We start from the raw sequence: 18,092 nt of genomic DNA on the forward strand, positions 1-18,092 counted from the left end.
TAGAAATGTGTAAAACCTAAATGTCGCAGTAAAAACTGGTAATGGAAACAACTACATTTCGAAAAACCTCTCAAATATTGGTAAAACACTTTTATGCTCTCATGAGGTGTTTCTTCAGACATATCTATATAAAAGTTTATCACAAAAGTGCAATGGAAACACTTTTTCTGCAATTCCCCATCACCGGAGGCACCGGCGTTCATTTGAAGTCCATTTTCTCAAAACGAAGTCTAGCATGTCGAGAATTTAAGAGAATTATGGGATATTGCGAGGAGACTTTACAAGAGTTTCAGCTCATTTGCCAAACACCTTTCAATGGAAACACAAAGATTGAAATTTCAGAAATATCACTTTTTTTTTTTTGGCAAAAGTGTAATGAAAAGCAGCTACTGTCACCGTCCATACAAAGTTTTGTCACGTTTGGTAAAGTAACATGTGGTTAATAAAATTATTAAATATGCATTTATTTTATTTTATTTTGCATTGCATTAGATTCTGCGTTTATGGGGCACTACCTCCAGCAGGAACCTGGAATGACACTAAACTCCACATGAACAGCGCCCTCTTGTGGCATTTACAACCTTATCAGTAGTTTTAACAGTAGTCATTTTGTGAGCTTGGTATACAACTTCCCATGCTGTAACCACAAGAAGAGGAAGCAGACGGTTGATAAGCAACTGTTGCCATCTAGAAGCCACTGAGGCTAGCAGCTAAGCGTAATGTAGGAAATGAATTCAGTTAACTTATAATATATAAATTTACTTTTGGTATCTTTTGAAACTTTCATTTACAAAAGTTGTGAATGCTCTGAGAGTGCGATGTTTTCTTGTTAACACTGTAAACACTTCCCCATTTGAAGGCAGGAAGTGATGAGAAGCTAGCTAATGAGCATTTCAGTGGTTTCCACTAGATGACGCCCTCCAAATGCTAACGGCCTTTGCTAAAGCTGACATGTAATGTATATTAGTTCACCCCCACTCCACTATAGGTTTGGTCCTAATATCAAATGTTAAAACCCTGGAGCCAAACATGTTTCCCACACCTAATATTAATTTAAAACCACATTGGGATTCTTGCGTCTCACATTCCGGTAACTTTTCGTGCACCATGATGAGATCTAAAAATCCCATCACACAGATAACGTACGGCATTGACAGAGCAGAAGCCACTGAGCAGTTCCCAGGACAGATTGTCTCATAAAAAGATTTATTTTTTCCAGCCCAAATTTACAAAGGCAAGTTACAGAGTATTGTATAAAAAAGAACCATGGTAATGTACACTTTACACAAACTCCTGAAGGAAGGGAGAAACGAGGAGAGGGAGAAGAGAGTTCTGAATTTCTCACACAGAAAGAAAATGAAGACATTGTAAACATCCTTGCAAGCACCGGTGCTGGTACTTTGGAGGGGCGGGGAGGGTTTTTGCGTGACGGTAGGCGGATCAGGGAAGGACGAACGAGCGAGTGTCTCTGCGTTTTCACAGGAGAATGTTCAACTAGGCACCAATTGAGACAACTGCTGGCCAATAAATATACTCTTCACCATGAAACAAATACAGTCCTGCAAAATACAAGAGCCAAGCACTTTCCAATATGTTGATAGCAAACATTACTTTTCTGGCTTTTCATACACTTTAGTATATATGATTTTCACTGGGCTTCGCTTACTACTGAGATAACATTACTACTCTCAGAGAGAGAACAAATGCACTTGTCACAACCATTGTCTGATAAAACTATATGTACTGAATGCAGTCTGCTGGTACTAAAACCCACCGACTTTAATGACAACATCACAGCTGCCTAGATTATTACCCTTACAGATTACGTACAAGTCAAACACCACCACATTCAGCTTATTCATGTCAGCCATTCTTCTTTAAAATGCGCAAAAAAGTCAAAGTATATACCAATCTTCCAAAAACCTCAGTGGGATGGCAAACTGGCAACTCGTTTACTTGGAATGTCCAAGTACCTTGAAATGAGGAGTTGCAGTTTCTTAATAGTGTGCGGCGTCTAAAGGAGTCAGGGCGTGAGATAAACTGGAGCTTCAGGGATCTGATCACAGAGTGTTTTAATAAGAAAAAAATAATGATAAAAAAAATACTATACAACAATGGGAACATTTGAGTGTTGATAAAAACCAAAAATCAATAAAATTAAATTTAATGACAGCGTGGTCAATATTCTAGTAGATTTAGGGGAACATTAAGACTCATCACAACAGCATGGTGTGACATGAATCCTGAACGAATCACTGCAGCACATCAGAGCAGAAAAACATACGGATGCAAAGACAACACGAATAGAATTTCATTTCCGACCCCTGAGGTATAAGAGAATTGTGATTTTTAAAACCCAGACGGGAGCTCTGGTTGAACAATGTAGATTTAACCAATTTACAGAGAGGAGGGGAGGGGAGGGGGTCAGCCTGTTTGAGATCCAAAGAAAAGCCAGAGGGCAAGGTTCTGCTTTTTAGCTCAGACGTGTGCACGACCAAGGTCAGTCTGTTCAGCATTTTCATGTTAAATCTCACACTTTCTTCTTCATCTGATTGGTTCTGTATGTATGTATGTCTGTAGGTATGTTTGTTCATTAGGGGTCACCTCATGACACACTTTAAAACCGATGCGGCAATAAGATGACCCCCACCGCATGGGCAACAACTCCTTAGGCCCAGGTCTGGCCACTGGTTTAAAAAGGAAAAACAACAACAACAACACAAAAAAAAAAACTAATACAAAGGTTGTCTAAAGGTGAATGTGTGTTGGGGGTGAAGCCACATGAGCAAGTGAAGCACCAAGAGAAATGTTTCGCCTTTTAACAGTTTACACTATCCTACAAATCCGACTGATTTACAATTTAGTTTCCGCTTAATCAAACGTGGACAGCGATTCAGAGGTCTGGAGCCGGTATAACTGCACACTGCATGTTGGGAGATTAAAAAAAAAAGATTAAAAAAATGTTAAAAAAAAAAAAAAAAAACGCAGCAAGACGAGCAAAAACCTTCGGGGCAAAGAAGAAGCGCGCGAGGCATCCGGGGACTCCGAGCACATAAAGGTGAATGCTGCAGTGAAAGCTGAACAGTTATTTTTAGCGTGCTGGGTTAAATATAAACACTTATGCACATAAAAAGTAGGTTAAAAGTCTATATTACAGCAGAAAAATACATGAGTGAATTTTCACATTGTTTACAGGAAACAATCAAACTTGACAAGAAGCACAATCTTACAGTAAAACACCAAAACCCACACAGGTGGCCCGATGCCCCGTGAACCCGCCGCTCGCTAATGTGGCTTCACCGCGCTGAGTGAGAGACGTGGACAGACGTGAACACCAGCATCAGACACATTCAAAAGATGAGCACGATGATATGAATTCAAACTGAAGCACGGGCGAGAAAAGAAAGCATGAATAGTGTTTAGTCTCCGTTGAGGTGTGAGCGGTCCCTTCGCAAAAAAAAAAAAAAAAAAAAAAAAAAAAAAAGAACATGACGACATCATCCCTGAAACAAGAACTGAAACGGGTTCAAGGAGGGTGGGAATTAATGACGATGGAAAATGAAAAACTTCAGTCTCAGGCTCTCAAGTCTCTGAAGAAAGCAGCTGCTGCCATATTCCCTCTCCCCGCGAAATATAGCCAAACATTTGTCAAGTTAAGGATATACTGTTGTTTCACGGCATAAGCCAACGACATTAAAGTTGAGATCATTTCAATATGATTCACTTTTTTTTTGTGTGTGTGTCAGTCTTTAATTTAGTTTGACTCTTCTTTCCCATCAGCCGCACAACTTCCCAGAATCCCCTGCCAATTTCTTTCTGCGTGACAAAAAACAATGCAATCAGGAAAGAAAAAAAAAAAAGAAGACAACAAAAAAGAAAGAGCTGTTCTGGCAGTCCAATAGTTTCTTTTTGCATTGTATTTGTTGACAGTGCAAAGACTAGGTAATCAGCGGGTCTGTGTTTCCTCTGCGTGATGGGGCAGAGTGATGGCTTTGAACCTGGGTTATTATCAGTCCTGTTACAGTCCAAGGTTTGGAGAATTTGGGGTCTTTTTATGAGGGGACGAGAAAGTCTGCCAAGGCTTGGGGCAGAAGAACTTAAAAATATAGATAGAAACACCATTCAACTGATGTCTAACAGGTAACACGTGGGAGATCTTGTTCTCATGTGAGCCAGTCACATGAATCTTTGCAGGGTTGAGGTGTGACGGTCAGGTTTCCCTGTGGAGGACACAAAGACATTATTTATTTATTAACAGATCACAAAAAACGTACAGAGGAAACTCTACAAGCATCGACTTTAAAGTGTGATTCCTGGTTTGTCATAAAGATCAGCATCATCATTTATTGTCAACATATAAATATTCAATGACTGACTATAATACAATAGAAACACATAATCCTCCTTGGTGACCAATATAAGATCAACATTTTGGAGGATGTGCTTTGTTGTGCTGTTAGAACAGAGGTGCTTCTGTTATTCCACCTTATATTACGTTGTCAAAATGATAGAAACATGTGTTGCGTGCCTAAAATACAACACGATATGGAAATACAATTGAGTATTACCACAAAACATAAGATGAATTGACGCCTCTCATTCATTTCAAACAAATGCCGACTATCATAACCTTTTATAGGGCTGTTATATTAGAATGCATTTGATTTCACCACTGTACCTAATATACTAGCAAGTGAGTGTTCTTCATTGATGGGAGTTAAATTGTACAAATACCTTAGTTAATTTCACTTAATTTGCCTTTTTCACTTAAGTCGTGTTAAAATAAAACATAACAAAAATGTCAAGATTGTATTTATACCAAATCCATCATTGTCATTTTATAAAACTGTAATAGTAACAATTGGTACTACATTATGCTCATTCAATCATCACACTACGCATAAAACAAAGGAATATATTCAAACAACATATAGTATAGAAATAGTAATAATAATGTAGAAGAAATGGCACAGATTGCAGTTGTGTCTATGCAGGGTGATTTGAAATGTTAATGAGCTTCTGGTGTTTTCTGTCACTAACATTCATTTTTTGTTTGCTTAGGACTCTGCAGATTTATTCTTGGTTGTTGTAATTCAAAATGTCTGCCACTAGATGTCAGTGCAGGCTGCAGTGGCTTCATGTCTTTTTTCTTTTTTTTTTTTAGCTCTTTCAATGTCTCTATTAAGAACACTGTGATCCACTTGTCCTCAGAGGACCTACTTAGAATGGATGAGCTGACGGGCTAAAAGCTGCACTGCATATTGTACTAGATTGCGGCAGAGAAGTGAAGGCTTTGTTTGGACAGGACTTAGTTTCTTTATAGGTTGGTGCCTCCAAGTCTAAAACATAAACGTCGTTGAAGACGGGGAAAAGAAAGCATGTTTAAAATTCAACTCGGATAAACCCAGAACAAAAGAAACGACACCTGTGCCAGCATTCATAACTCTAGCTAAATATTTTTACTGATTAGGCTTTGTTTATGTGAAGCACAATGTCTACCACCTGCATTTGTGTGGCTTGCAAACACTTCTCTCAGTTTATCAGAGTCTGTAGTGTTTTGTTTTACCGTCAGTCTGGCATGGGTCTGTTTTTGAGTATTCTGAAAAATGGGCTGTTACTACAGTACAGTTGTAAGGACTGACTGACCTGTAGCGTAGGAGAGGTCATATTGCCCTGAGAGCAGGGAGTATCCCAGGTGGTGGTGAGAGGGCATGATGCGCTGGGAGGGCGAGGAGCGCGGTCGGTCCACGTCTCTTTCTCGTTCCCTCTCGCGATCCCTTTCCCGGTCTCCTCTGTCTCCTGCAGCTCCTCTCTCCTGCTCCCTGTCGTGGGGCGGCTTGTCACCTACTGTTGGCGATTTGCTCTTGTACTGGCTGGCGTGTTGGTGCAGGATATCCAGAGCTTTGGAGTCCGTGGCCGTTTTGGTGACAGTTGGGCTAGCGCGAGATTTGTCGCCGCCTTCTTCACCTCCGGCTATTTTAGTCGCATATGGAGAAAACGGATACCCTCCAGGTAGATAAGAACCTAAGGCCGACAAAGAAAGCTGATGGTTCACATTGAAGCTTACATGGAATACTGAACATGATTTATTTACCTGGTCAGCACTAGAGTTAGTTTTCTAGTGCCAGCATATTTTTTTTCTGCATTGGGTCATATTAATCTTAAAAACAAAAACCAAACTGGGGTTTACCACATTTGGCACAACGAAACAATGTGGTGTTTTCTTTTGATTTAGAAAAGCAAATAGGTAAAGACCAGAATGAAGCTCTAATTTTCTCACTGCATCTTCATGTTGGTGAAGTAAAACGTTTACTGTAAATGTATTCTATATTTGATGGACCAACCCTGCAGGAATTTGTGGATTACCTCAAAATTCAACCATTATTAGTATTTATAAGAATGCAATTCAGCCAAACCCATCAATATGCAACATGCCAATTATTTCAAGGACGATTTTACTACAGTTTTTCACAAAACACCACATACAGTACAAGAGTCACAAAAACTCTTGAAGAGACTGAGCAGGGAACCACACTTTCAAAACGCAAAGCATGCAAAAAGACACATCATATTCTTAAAGCCATGTTGACCATTTAAAAGGTTTTGGTTAGTGTAGCTTTAACCACAGAAAAACACTAAAAGAAACTGTGAATATGAACTAATGACATACCTGGGTAATTCTGCATCATGACCGAGGGCATACCCCTGTATCCAGGGTGGTTGGGGTCATAGCCTTGTCCATAGGGGTAACCATGCATGTATGGCATGTAGCCTTGGTGTTGTGCTAGTGGTGATGAGAACTGCATGTGGGGATTAGAACGAGAGTCTTTGCTCATTGCCCGATGGTCTTCAGGAGTGATCCTAAGATCGCTACCGTCTTTGCCATCCTCTTTGGGCCCACTTTGACTGTCCTTTGGCCTGGCCCTGTCTTCCTTTAGTTTACGATCGCGTTCTCTGTCTCTGTCATCTTTCCATCGAGGTTGTTGCTGGTGTTCATCTTCTGCTTGGGCCTTCTGGCTCTCAGGGTACTGCAGAGATCATGGAAGAAGTCCAAGGCAGAACAAATTACCATTTACACATTATAATAACTAAAATATTCCCATAGAAAGTTAGCAAGCATACATTCTAGCAGTGTTATACAAGATGGGCATTTACCTGTCTGTACCACATGGCCTGCTCGATTCCTGCTGGACCTCTGGACTCCAGTGTTTGCTTGGAGTCTTCCTTTCCATGATGGCTCCCTTCAGTCAGCTTCATCTTTAGCCCCTCAGCTTGCTGGGCCTTTGCGTCCTCCCCCTTTATGCTTCCCATGGATTTGGAGGAGGGCTCAGAGGGTGAGTCCCTTGATTTGCTTGGAGGCTGCGGCGTCTTTCCGAGATCTGACTGACTTGGAGCTTTGGAAAGGCTTGGTGGCACTGGGCTCTTGTGTTTCCACTCCTCCTTCCCGGTTGCTTCACGTTCTTTCATGGCTATGTCTGCTGACTTCTTCTCGGCAGCACGATGCTGTTCAGCCATTTGTCGTTGTCGTTCCTCGTACTGTTGCCGGTATGTTGGATTGGTGTTCATCAAGTGGTTATGGTAAGCTTGATCGGGATGATATGCGTATGGGGGGACGTAAGCGTACTGGTTATAGTAAAGAGGCTGCATGTACATGTTGGATCGCTGTTGGATGACTGAAGGTTGCGGCTGCTGCTGACCAGGACCACTAGTGTCAGGTTTACGATCTTCATGTACCTCAACCTTTACTTTTTCCTCAACTTGGTCCTGCTCGTCATCCCTTTTGATCTTAACTTGACCTTCAGCCACTGGTGTCGCTGGATTAGGCCCACCGGGACTGGGGTTGACGTAATTGGGTGAGTAATACGCATCATAACCGGCATAATATGGTGACTCTTTGCTGGGTGTCTGGTTGGGAAAGAGTGCTTTTTTAACAGTTTCCCTGATGGCTTGGTCCTCTGTCCTGACTTTGACACCTTCTAGTTTTCCTTCGCCGTCCTCACCAGCATCTGAAATGTCTGAATATGCTGGACTATTGGTTTTGACTGAAGCATTGTCAGCACCATTCTGGTTTACCGCGTGAAGTGGTGTGAGTGGTTGAGGCATTCCACTACCGTCTATGCGACTGGCGACACCAATAGACGGGCTTGGGGCATTGTCAGAGAAGCTGTAAATCTTGTCAGCCTCGGCCTTGATACTGGCCAAGCGACTTTGATGAGGATCTGAAGAACCATTTAGAAGCCCTTCCCCTTTACTCCCTTGATCACAAGGTTCAGGGTATGGAAGCTTTCCTTCCTCCAGTTTCCCTCCTTTTCCTGGAGGTTTTGGACTGTCAGCCTCCTTCACTCCATCTTTTTTCTTTTTGTCTTTCTTCTTCTTGTCTTTGGAGCTACTTGATGCAGGATCTCCAATGGCAGGTGGTTTAGGTTGTGTCCCTTTCATCTGGGGACTCTTGGGGATTCCTTGTATCATTGGGGTAAGGCCAGGGGAAGAATTGGGGTTTCCAGGAGGAAAAGGGTACATCTGCTGGGGAGTTGTAGTGCCAGGGCCAATGGGCCGTGGTGACTTCAAGTTTTTCTGGGCCATTTTATCCGCTTTTGTGCCAGTGTTAGCCTTTTTAGATTTATCTGATCCTCTTTTATCATCTATACCATCGTTGCTGGCCTCATCCGTAAGGCATGGCCCATCCTCACACCCATCCATCGGTGTACCTCCTGCTTCTGGGTCGATTTCAGTAATTTTCTTTTTACTCTGCTTTGAACCAAACTTGCCAGGAGATGGGGAAGGGCTTTGAGCATCAAAATTCCTGCCTTTTGGTGTAACAGAACGTGCAGGAGATAAGCATCCTTTCTGAGAGATAGACGCTCCATTACAGTTCCCTGGTTCTGGGTGGAGAGTCGAGTCCTCTCCATATTCACTATCTCCATCTAAGTCCAATTTTATATCATCGTCATTGTGGGCACGGGCTTGATGGTACTTGAGACCATTGATGTGCTTGTATTTCTTGTTGCAATTAGGATGCGGGCAGTCAATAAGCACTGGTGAGGGGCAGCTGCGATCGAGGGGAGGCGGGAGAGGCTCAGTCTTAATAGAAGGGATGGGGAGACCTGTTGGTCCCACCCCTCCGCTGTTGGAGTTTGTCCGCATGCGTTTGTTGCCTTTGGTGTCCTCTGAGCTGGAATTGGGTTCCATGTCTGAGGCTGGTTTGGTCTTACGTTTCCCAGCTGAAGAGGGACTGGCTTTGATGTCCTCCGTGTTACTGTTCGGTGGCGTGCGGCGCTCTGATGGCGTCTGGCTGCCTCTTCGGCCCTTGCTATTAGAGGCAGCACGCGTCTTATTGTTGGTGGCACCCTTGTTGTCTGACGAGTTGCTATTCTCGTTGATAGGGGTGTTGCTGTTCGGCCTCATTCGCTTACCTCGACCTCGACCATTCCTCATTTCTAGATCACTTGTAGGGGATTCACAAAACCTGTAGCAGTGTTGAAAAGCACATTTAGGAGTTAGTGTTGTCACAGTATCAATGGTTGACTTCAGATTTTAAAAGTAACATTACTTCGGAAAGTGAGTGATAGTTCTCCAAAAAATACCCTACTTAACCTTTATTTTTCATCGTTAAATAGGTGTATATTTAACTGACAATCTATTGTGGAAAAAGATAATAACTCCATAGTGCAGCTAGTTGGTCAATGGGTGTATAATAAATGGAGACTCTTATTTTAAATACACATCATCTTATTGAGAAGGATTAACAAATTATACGGCAACCACTTAAAAACAAAAGTCGATTTTTGGCAACTGCAAACGTCTCTCTGGAGACGGTCTGAAGAAATGATTTTCCTTTCAACATTTTTTTGTTTTGAGACACATGTCTTCCCATTCTCATTGGGAATCTCAAATACACTGTTATTTACTGGGCTGCTATTCCAAATGGCATGTCATAATTCCACAGTGTCTCGTAGGAAATTAAGAAAAAGTCATATCAGTACCAGTGATGACAATGCTGCAGGGTTTAAGTTCTTTGACGCCGTAACACTGCAGTAAACAATGTTATCAAAATAGATACACTATTGTCCTGTCCCTGTCCTCTTGTGACATACCAATCTAACATTTTTGTGCGCTGTAAGTGAGTGAGCATTAAACAAAGCCACATGATTTTCCAAATGAAAGACATCACTTGAAAAGATGGCCATGAACATTCCAGCTGCTTTGTAATCAAAACACGCAGTCATTCAAATACTTAAAATAGCAGTTTGGCCTTATCTCTCCATAACAGTAATGTAATTATCTTTCTGCACAGCAGTGAAGGTTAGCAGTCTGTGACAAAGTCAGGCACCGGGCTGGTATGACTCACAGCTTCCTCTACAAGTCTCTCCAAACAATTTCAGCCCCAGCAGGGGATGTGAATACATCCGCAGTCTGACAGTGGTACAGGAATTTAGACTCATTACAAGCCCAAGTTTATACCGAGTCCGTTGAAAGCTTTCTGAATTATTCATGGTTTGTCCCTAATGTAGTTGTGCTGCAAACTGTAAGACTATCTCGGTGCAAATGCAGCCCAGCGAACCTCACATACTGAGCATTATTGTGATATACTGTGGTACATTAGTGCAATACAGCATCTATGTGTTGTTTTTCATTAGCACTGCTATGATCTTGATTTTGTTTCTATTGCACTTAACCATCCATTTCAAATATAGATTTATATTTACATTTAGACACAGTGCAGGTGTTCTAAATCAAAGCAAGTGCTGGGCTATGTATTTTACTCATCCTGTGTACTTTGCATAACAAAGGCAAACACGCAGAAATTACAAAAGCACCTCATGCTGCCGCCCACATAACACTGATCTAAGAAACTGCAGCCTTTGTGATAGAGAACGTTATACAGTGTTGGGGAAAAGCTATTAGACCAATAATTGGATTCTGCAATCTGGCTTGTTAGAGTAGCTTTCTATTTCCACTACTGCCTCCTGGGACATCAGCTGTTTGCTCATGAATCCTGCTTCTCGAGAACATAAAAACCACATGTACTCGGTAGATCCAGTGGCTCACTGGCAAGCTGGCACACTCGGTTATATATCCTTCAGTTGATGCTGCTGCAGCACATTTATATCTCATAATATGAAAAGGTTAAAAGACCAAGTAACGAGAGTTTGGAGAGAATTAATGCATCGGTGATTGGTGGCAACTTTGAACTCCTTGACATTTACAACTACCATGCATGACAGTAAATTTAATAGCATGCAAACGCCTGCTTTCTCCACAGATACACAAACTTGAAGTGATGCTTCTTACCTGGGGGGAGCCCAGTCGTGTCGTGTACAGTCCAATAGGGTTCCCACATATGTTTTGTTTCTCCAAGTAACATTGACCACCAGCATGCCTGGAAGACAAGGGATCAAAGAGCCACACATTTATTTCACATCAACTATAACGATAAGGCAGATCACCAACACCAACACATCAGAAGAGATTTTCCTATCAGGTTCATAATGGACTGCAATGTGTGAGAGGCATTATGGCTGCTGCATCAATGCATTCATCTTTGCTGAAGGGAGTCATGTGCCCAACAGTTGCACAAGTCGAAGATCATTTTTTAATCTTCTTCGCACAGTAAAGCCGTAGGGGCAAGACAGACTGATGACTTGGAACAAACTCAGCTGCAGTTAGTGCTGTAAAACCTGTAGAAGAAACTGGCAGCCTCTGTGAATGATCACACCGAGTTCACCGCCGAATACTCACTGAACATCCCTTCCATTTAAATAAGTCATCTCACAGTGGAAGAGATTGCCCCCCAAGGTGAATTACTGTACTTGGAGGCAAATATTTTTTTGCAACCCTCTGTCCCACTTTGCAGCCAAGAAATGTGTGACGTTGGGGAGAACGTGGGTTCACAACAGTGGCATCTTCAAAAAACAAGCAACAAGCTCCTGGGTTCAACCGATTCGATGGGAACGCTTCAGTCTGACAGACTGTAAATGAGTGTGCAAGAAAATCTCCCTGACTCCACTGGTATTGCTGCAATCTGTCACATCTAGGAGCTTCTGTGGTGCCGTTTGGCTAGTGTGAATTTGGTAGCACACTGTGTGAGCTACACAATCCAAGTGAGATACCTGATCTCAAATTTAAAAACTATAATTAGTTTCTAAGGATCACACGACTTCTCTCTATATTTCTACCTGATAGATTAAATGTTGTACATTGGGCAATAGCTTGGACATCATCAAAATGTCACAACTGATTATGCAGATTTAGACAAAATCACGTAAAAGTCTTCTGTTGTTAAAGGCGGTTTTAAGTGGACGAACTGGTAAAGGCAGAAGAATGATCATTTTGCTCTGGAATCCAAAAGTAAAAATCATCACGCAAAACGGCCTGAGAGGTTTAGAAGCAACGACTGTGCACAAAAACATTCTGAATTTATTGCCCACACCATCCCCCTCACTCCCCGGTGGTGACCTCAGCTTGCCACTTCAGCATTGCAGAGAAACTGGAGGCTGCAGTGAGCTAACTTATCTAATGGCACAGGAATGCTGGCTGGCAGCTTCCATCCCTCCAAGCATTTTATTAGCTTAGGAAACCTCTCTTGCTCACCCCATTTTCCCTCTCTCCTTCACCCTCGCCCTCACTTCCTCTTTTCAATGGTATAACCATGCCTGCCTTACAATCTTTTTCCCTCCCACACACACAAGCCACAGTTCAGACCTCATTTTTCTCCTGCTGCCTCTGGCATTAAGCAGCAAGTGTATAAGGCATTTATATATGTTTACAGGAACTTGCTGACACTTGACCACAAGTCTCTTCCTTCAATCTATGGCCCGAGTGCTCGGTCACGGATAGATCTGATGGCAAATGTCATTTGCGGACGCGCGGGATAGTGGAAAGAGGGCCCTCGAGTTCAGATTTCTGTCACATTAAAAGAACCCAGACCTTTTCTAAAACGCCTTTAACAGTCCACCCCCTAAGCTCTCCAAACACTCCACACAAAATGGCTCTGGCAGCTGGTCGTGGCAGGATGTAAATCAAGGCAGGGCAATGAATGACTAGCCTTTCATGATGTGCAGGATATAGCCCTCTCTGCCTTCTCTTGAGGAGGGTTTAGAAATTATACCATGAGTTGTTGAAAGACTTTAGACTGATAGACTGTGTCTTCAGTTGCAGAGACAATGGATTGGACATAATTAGTGTTTAAGTGTTTGAGAATTTTTTGTTCAGAGAAACATTTTTAGGAATCCATTGTTTTTCCTTTACCTAAAGTTTGACGATAATATTTATAAAACTATTACTATTACTCTAAGTAAGCAAGAAAGCCCTATAGTATCTTAAAATGTTGACCACGATGAGAAAGTCTGACCCAGTATAAATATACTGAAAATTCAGACATCCATGTTCTAAGCCAAAGTAGACACTGAGCTTTTGCCCCTTGAATTCTGATCTGGTCTAAATTAATGACAACCGACATGGGGGAATATCTGAAAAATCATCTTCGGGGCTCTATAAAGATTTTCCATCATGATTCAGGCCTGAGCTTTGGTTCAGTTATCAAGGAATGTCACAATCTCGTTCTGAAGAAATACCACAGTGCACTCGTCTGTGTGATAAAGATCACGGTCCCGTTGGAAGAGAGATGTTTGCCACAATCCGACGTCGGCGGGTGTTGTGTACCGGGTTTTCCTTAGGAATTTCCCTGCATTGCCAGTGCCAAAAACAGATCTCAGTGTAGGGTTGCATGTCATGAAAACCATGCGGGAAGACAAGTAATGAGAAATGATGAAGGGATCAATGTCGACTGAGGGTTAAATATGTTGTTGATCAATTTGCCTGTATTGTGCTGCCAGTTGAAAAATGAGCATAAATTCCTCAGTTCTTCAAGCATTTAGGTGCAACATACTGGAAACGTACTAATACCTTGGTAGGAAATAGGAATTGTCATGATGGCACTGAAAAGAAATCCATCATTGCAAGCAAATATGCTTTTGCACACTCTATATATTCATTGTATATTCCAAAATACAAACCACCAAGGAACTCCGTAATCCATTCAGAGTAGTCCTTGGCTTCAGGGTCACCTCAGATCGCTGACTTTCTCTGAATGTTAATAACATGTTTCCACCAACAATATGTGGGACACCTTAAGGACAAGGCAAGAAATGTTGACGTATTTCAACTCAAATGGAAATGGAGCTAAAAAAAAATGTTGCAGAACTTCATGTTTAATGAAGTTGTTTTTAATAAGCGAGTCACACTGAAGCCGCTTTTAAAGCCTCAGTGTGTTCGGTGCTGCGGCGCTTACACAAAGTGAAAATGACAAGCTGTGGCATTATGTCACACTGCTCATCATGGACGTCAAGCTCAAAGTGTTTGCGGCGCTGGCACTTCAGAAATTACATCGGAGCTTTGAAATGTGATGTCTAAGCTGCGCCGTTAACCGAGGCTGAGGTGAAATAGCAGCCGTGGTGACACATATAAATTAAAATAATTTTTCAGTACTGTTGTACCGTCTTATTTTTTTCCTTAAAATCATAGTGATTATTTCTGGTAGATATATTCTTGTGATCACAGTTAAGCAAACATCTTATTTCTGCCCTGCCGCGGACACATTTCCTTATTAAAAAGTGTAATGACAGTTACTCTACATTAGGCAGACATTATTGTGTTGATAATAGCTTAATAAAAAACCATGAGTAGACACGCTGTGTGCATGATCACTTGTTTACTCGGCGGAAAAAAGGGACACTTGGGACACTTTTAAGAGGATGAATCCCTGGAGAGAGTTCTGGTTTACTGACAATGTGCTCCTCAAATACAAAAAAATAAAAAATTAATATGAAGCAAAGGCAACTGGACTTGCTCATCACATATTATAGTGGCTTCTTTTGTCACTATCTGTGCATGCTGGTATGAAGGGTTTGTAGACGTGCCTGGGTGTAAGTGCAGGTGTAAGTACACCAAAACAGCAAAATTGTCCAAATTTCCTTATGCTGATTTATTTAATACACAACACTACACGTCACATTTCTTGGCGTGGTCAAAAAAACGTATGGCTTCCCCAGTATGTGCACCTGCGCCGATTAACCCACCAGAGGTCTAAAGATACTGTCACCTACTGGCACAAATGTGCAACGAAAAATGGAAAATTTGGCTCCTACAAATATTTTTTATATATATATGATCTACATGAGATATGTGGCATTTGATCATTTTTGACTATGCTACTTAAACTCTTAATAGGTGGATATGAATCCACCTATAACTTCTTGGTATAATCGTAAAAAAGTGCCAAAGGACATGCAATAAGATTACGTTTAAATCCTAAACACTGAGACCCATTTGAAGTTATATGTACACTTTTATCCAAGGAAAATTTTTCAAGCTGTCAGGGACAAAGATGTTGATGTCAAGTCTGTGTAAACATGGAAAGCCCTTGACAAAACAACTCCAACAAATTTCCCTGCGGCAGAAAGCAAATTACACAAGAAAGTGAGATGACTCTCCATGCATGATCATTTGTTTACACACACACGCGGGGGTTTGCGTGGGCCACAATCCCCGTCTCCACTCGCTGGGTTTGTTTCTGAGGGTGGGGGGTGTGGGTGGGGGTGGGGGCAGACAGACTGGAGTTTAAAGATCAAAAAATAAAACTTGCTCTTTGCAACTGCAGTTCACTTGGGATTTGTTTGCAGGGGCGCGGTTGCTGTGGGGTGAGGGAAAAGCGTCGGAGCGATCTGGAGCAAACCCGGCCCCCTGCACAAACCCCCCACTCCCTTTGTGTGTCAGCCTTAATAGGGTCACTGAGGACAGCTGAGTGAAGCCCACGTTAATGAGAGGAATTGGCCTGTAATTTTACCACTCATTTCCTTTCAGTGCTGTTGAACAACAAACGGCAGCGCTACTTAGACGGCGAAACTCCACCACGTACTTCTGTAAGATTACTTCAACAAGAGGCTAATGACAGGGGGAAAAATTAAGCCAGGGGTAGCTCGTCTCCTGCACGGGTGACCGCCATGTCTGCCCTGAAAGTTCCCCTCCTCCCTACTTAACACATTTCATTAGGTTGCAGAAAGGCCAAAATATCATGTCCTTGGCTGCTGGTGAAATCTGTGAGGGCCACGGGTTCACTGGCTGACCTGTGCTCTGCTCCAGCGCAACAAGAATCCAGCGGGGTTAATGGCATTTTCACTGACTGACCTCACCGAAAACCTTTTGTTAGCTTTGAAAATGGGAGACCACTTTCATGTAATAACTGGGTGTGACGGTATATGACTTGCAAAACACCAAATTAAAGGTTTCTATTCGTCTTTAAAAGGGTGTGAAAGAGACTTCTGATTAAAACTAGACACACGGCCTTAAAAAAAAAAAAATAAAAATACTTGCGAGAACAATTACCAGCACGTTCAATTATCACCTTCTTTACTCAGTCAGACACTAATGTAATTATTGACACACTCTCCTTAGATGCCGCTAATAAAAAAACTAACATTTTATTTCTTCTTTCCCAGTTTTCTGTGCAATGAAAGCAATGATCACCAAGGCTGCAAGTAGACAAGAAAGTGAGAACAATGAGAGAAAATAGCGTCAGTATTCATTACCGAGAGAAGATAAAAGATAGCCGGGTGCTGCCACGAGCAATAACTGTAACCTTGACAAATGAAGCGTTTGAGCATTCAAGTGTCTGAGCATGTTTCCAACAGTCCATTTTAATGGCGTTTCTGCACTTGTGGTGCATAAAACGAAGTCGAGCTTGTCGGGTTATGTCAGTGTCAGAATACAAAGTCCTAAAAGCGACCTTTTGTTTTAAATGCTGAGCAGACATTAGTTTAAACAGGAGAGGAGATGAAGGTTAGACAGTGGAGCACTTTTACTGTGCAGTACTTCAAAAAACTCAGGGTTAGAATTGAGTCTAATTTGATACTAGACTGAATATTTGAACCCGTTGTTTTGACAAAACAAACTATCTGAAAGCATTTCGGTAGTCAGCCACCAGCCACCGTCATGTGCCCTACTCCTTGTTTGTGCTATTTGTCTTTATAGGTCTGGTTGCCACAGGCAGATTTAGTAAAAACAAGTCAACTGTGTCTGACCTAGACAACCGGCTATATATTTATTTGACTCAGCTTCCACCATGGATACTGCATTAAGAAAATATTTACAAGTTACTACGTTTAAACTGTGTGTTTTTTTTATGACCTGGTATTAACATGTATCCTTAAGTACGATTATTCACACCTGGCATTAAAATTCATCTCCACAGATCTCTGTACTCTAGATCCGGCGTCTGAGAACCGATCTCAGTTTCGTGCCAAGTGTGCAAATAAACTCTTTGCCGTCTCTAATGGCTCACTTCCGCGTTACAAATAATGGAACATAATGAGAGGTACTGAAGTCCCAAGTCACACGGTATGGTGCCATCTATCTATCCACATCTGTCTTCGAGTTATTTCAGACATTTGCACAAAGCTCAGATTGTAAGCTCAACCCCGGAGGCATCCACGCGCAGACTAATGCCACTGCCGTGGTGCCCAGTACATCAACACGATGACACTGCTGATTAACCACACAGGGAACGGCGAGGGAGCAACGCATAGTCAACTCAAAGTCAGCGATTTCATTTTCTATCATTTTAGCTTGGGTTTATTTCTTATTTAGTTAGTGAACAACTAAAATGTCTGAGGCTCCCATTACTAATGAACAGTGCTTCTGAAATCACTGAGAATCATTAGTGTCGGCCTGATGTATGAATGAATGAGGACATCAGCTGAGTAGACAGCCTGTCAATGGGGCCAAGACACGCTGTGTGTTCACACTACAAAAAACTAATGTGGTAATAATGTGGTAACAAGAGGCCCAGGCCACCTACAAATATGTACTTTAAGCTGGCCACTTATGATCGGATCACTCAGGATCCACGTTAATACTTCAAGATTTCCTGCGCCAACGTATCGGTGTAATTATGTTATTATCTATATTCTTCGCAAGGATTAAGCCTTGTTACAACATCATATTGTTATACCAAAGCACCAACACCAGTTTAGTAGTCGCCATTGCAGAGGAGATGAAGGTTATAATAAGACGAAATCCTGCCAGTTAGATGGATA

General features: G+C 41.9%; 1 protein-coding gene across 1 annotated transcript in view; it reads right to left on the bottom strand.

The window, feature by feature from the left end:
• Nucleotides 1-1,187: 1,187 nt before the first annotated feature.
• The window catches only part of LOC125005175 (zinc finger protein 609-like), a 77,881-nt gene continuing 60,976 nt past the window's right edge, over nucleotides 1,188-18,092 (bottom strand). The window contains exons 4-8 of the mRNA XM_047580248.1: nucleotides 11,293-11,380; nucleotides 7,156-9,466; nucleotides 6,671-7,028; nucleotides 5,647-6,024; nucleotides 1,188-4,220 (exon numbers count right to left, since the gene is read on the bottom strand). Of these exons, the coding sequence (XP_047436204.1) occupies nucleotides 4,177-4,220; nucleotides 5,647-6,024; nucleotides 6,671-7,028; nucleotides 7,156-9,466; nucleotides 11,293-11,380 (3,179 nt within the window). The 3' untranslated portion in view covers nucleotides 1,188-4,176. The remainder of the gene's footprint in view (nucleotides 4,221-5,646; nucleotides 6,025-6,670; nucleotides 7,029-7,155; nucleotides 9,467-11,292; nucleotides 11,381-18,092) is intronic.

The sequence above is a fragment of the Mugil cephalus genome, chromosome 3, assembly GCF_022458985.1.
Source record: "Mugil cephalus isolate CIBA_MC_2020 chromosome 3, CIBA_Mcephalus_1.1, whole genome shotgun sequence".
In the NCBI taxonomy this organism is placed as follows: Eukaryota; Metazoa; Chordata; class Actinopteri; order Mugiliformes; family Mugilidae; genus Mugil; species Mugil cephalus.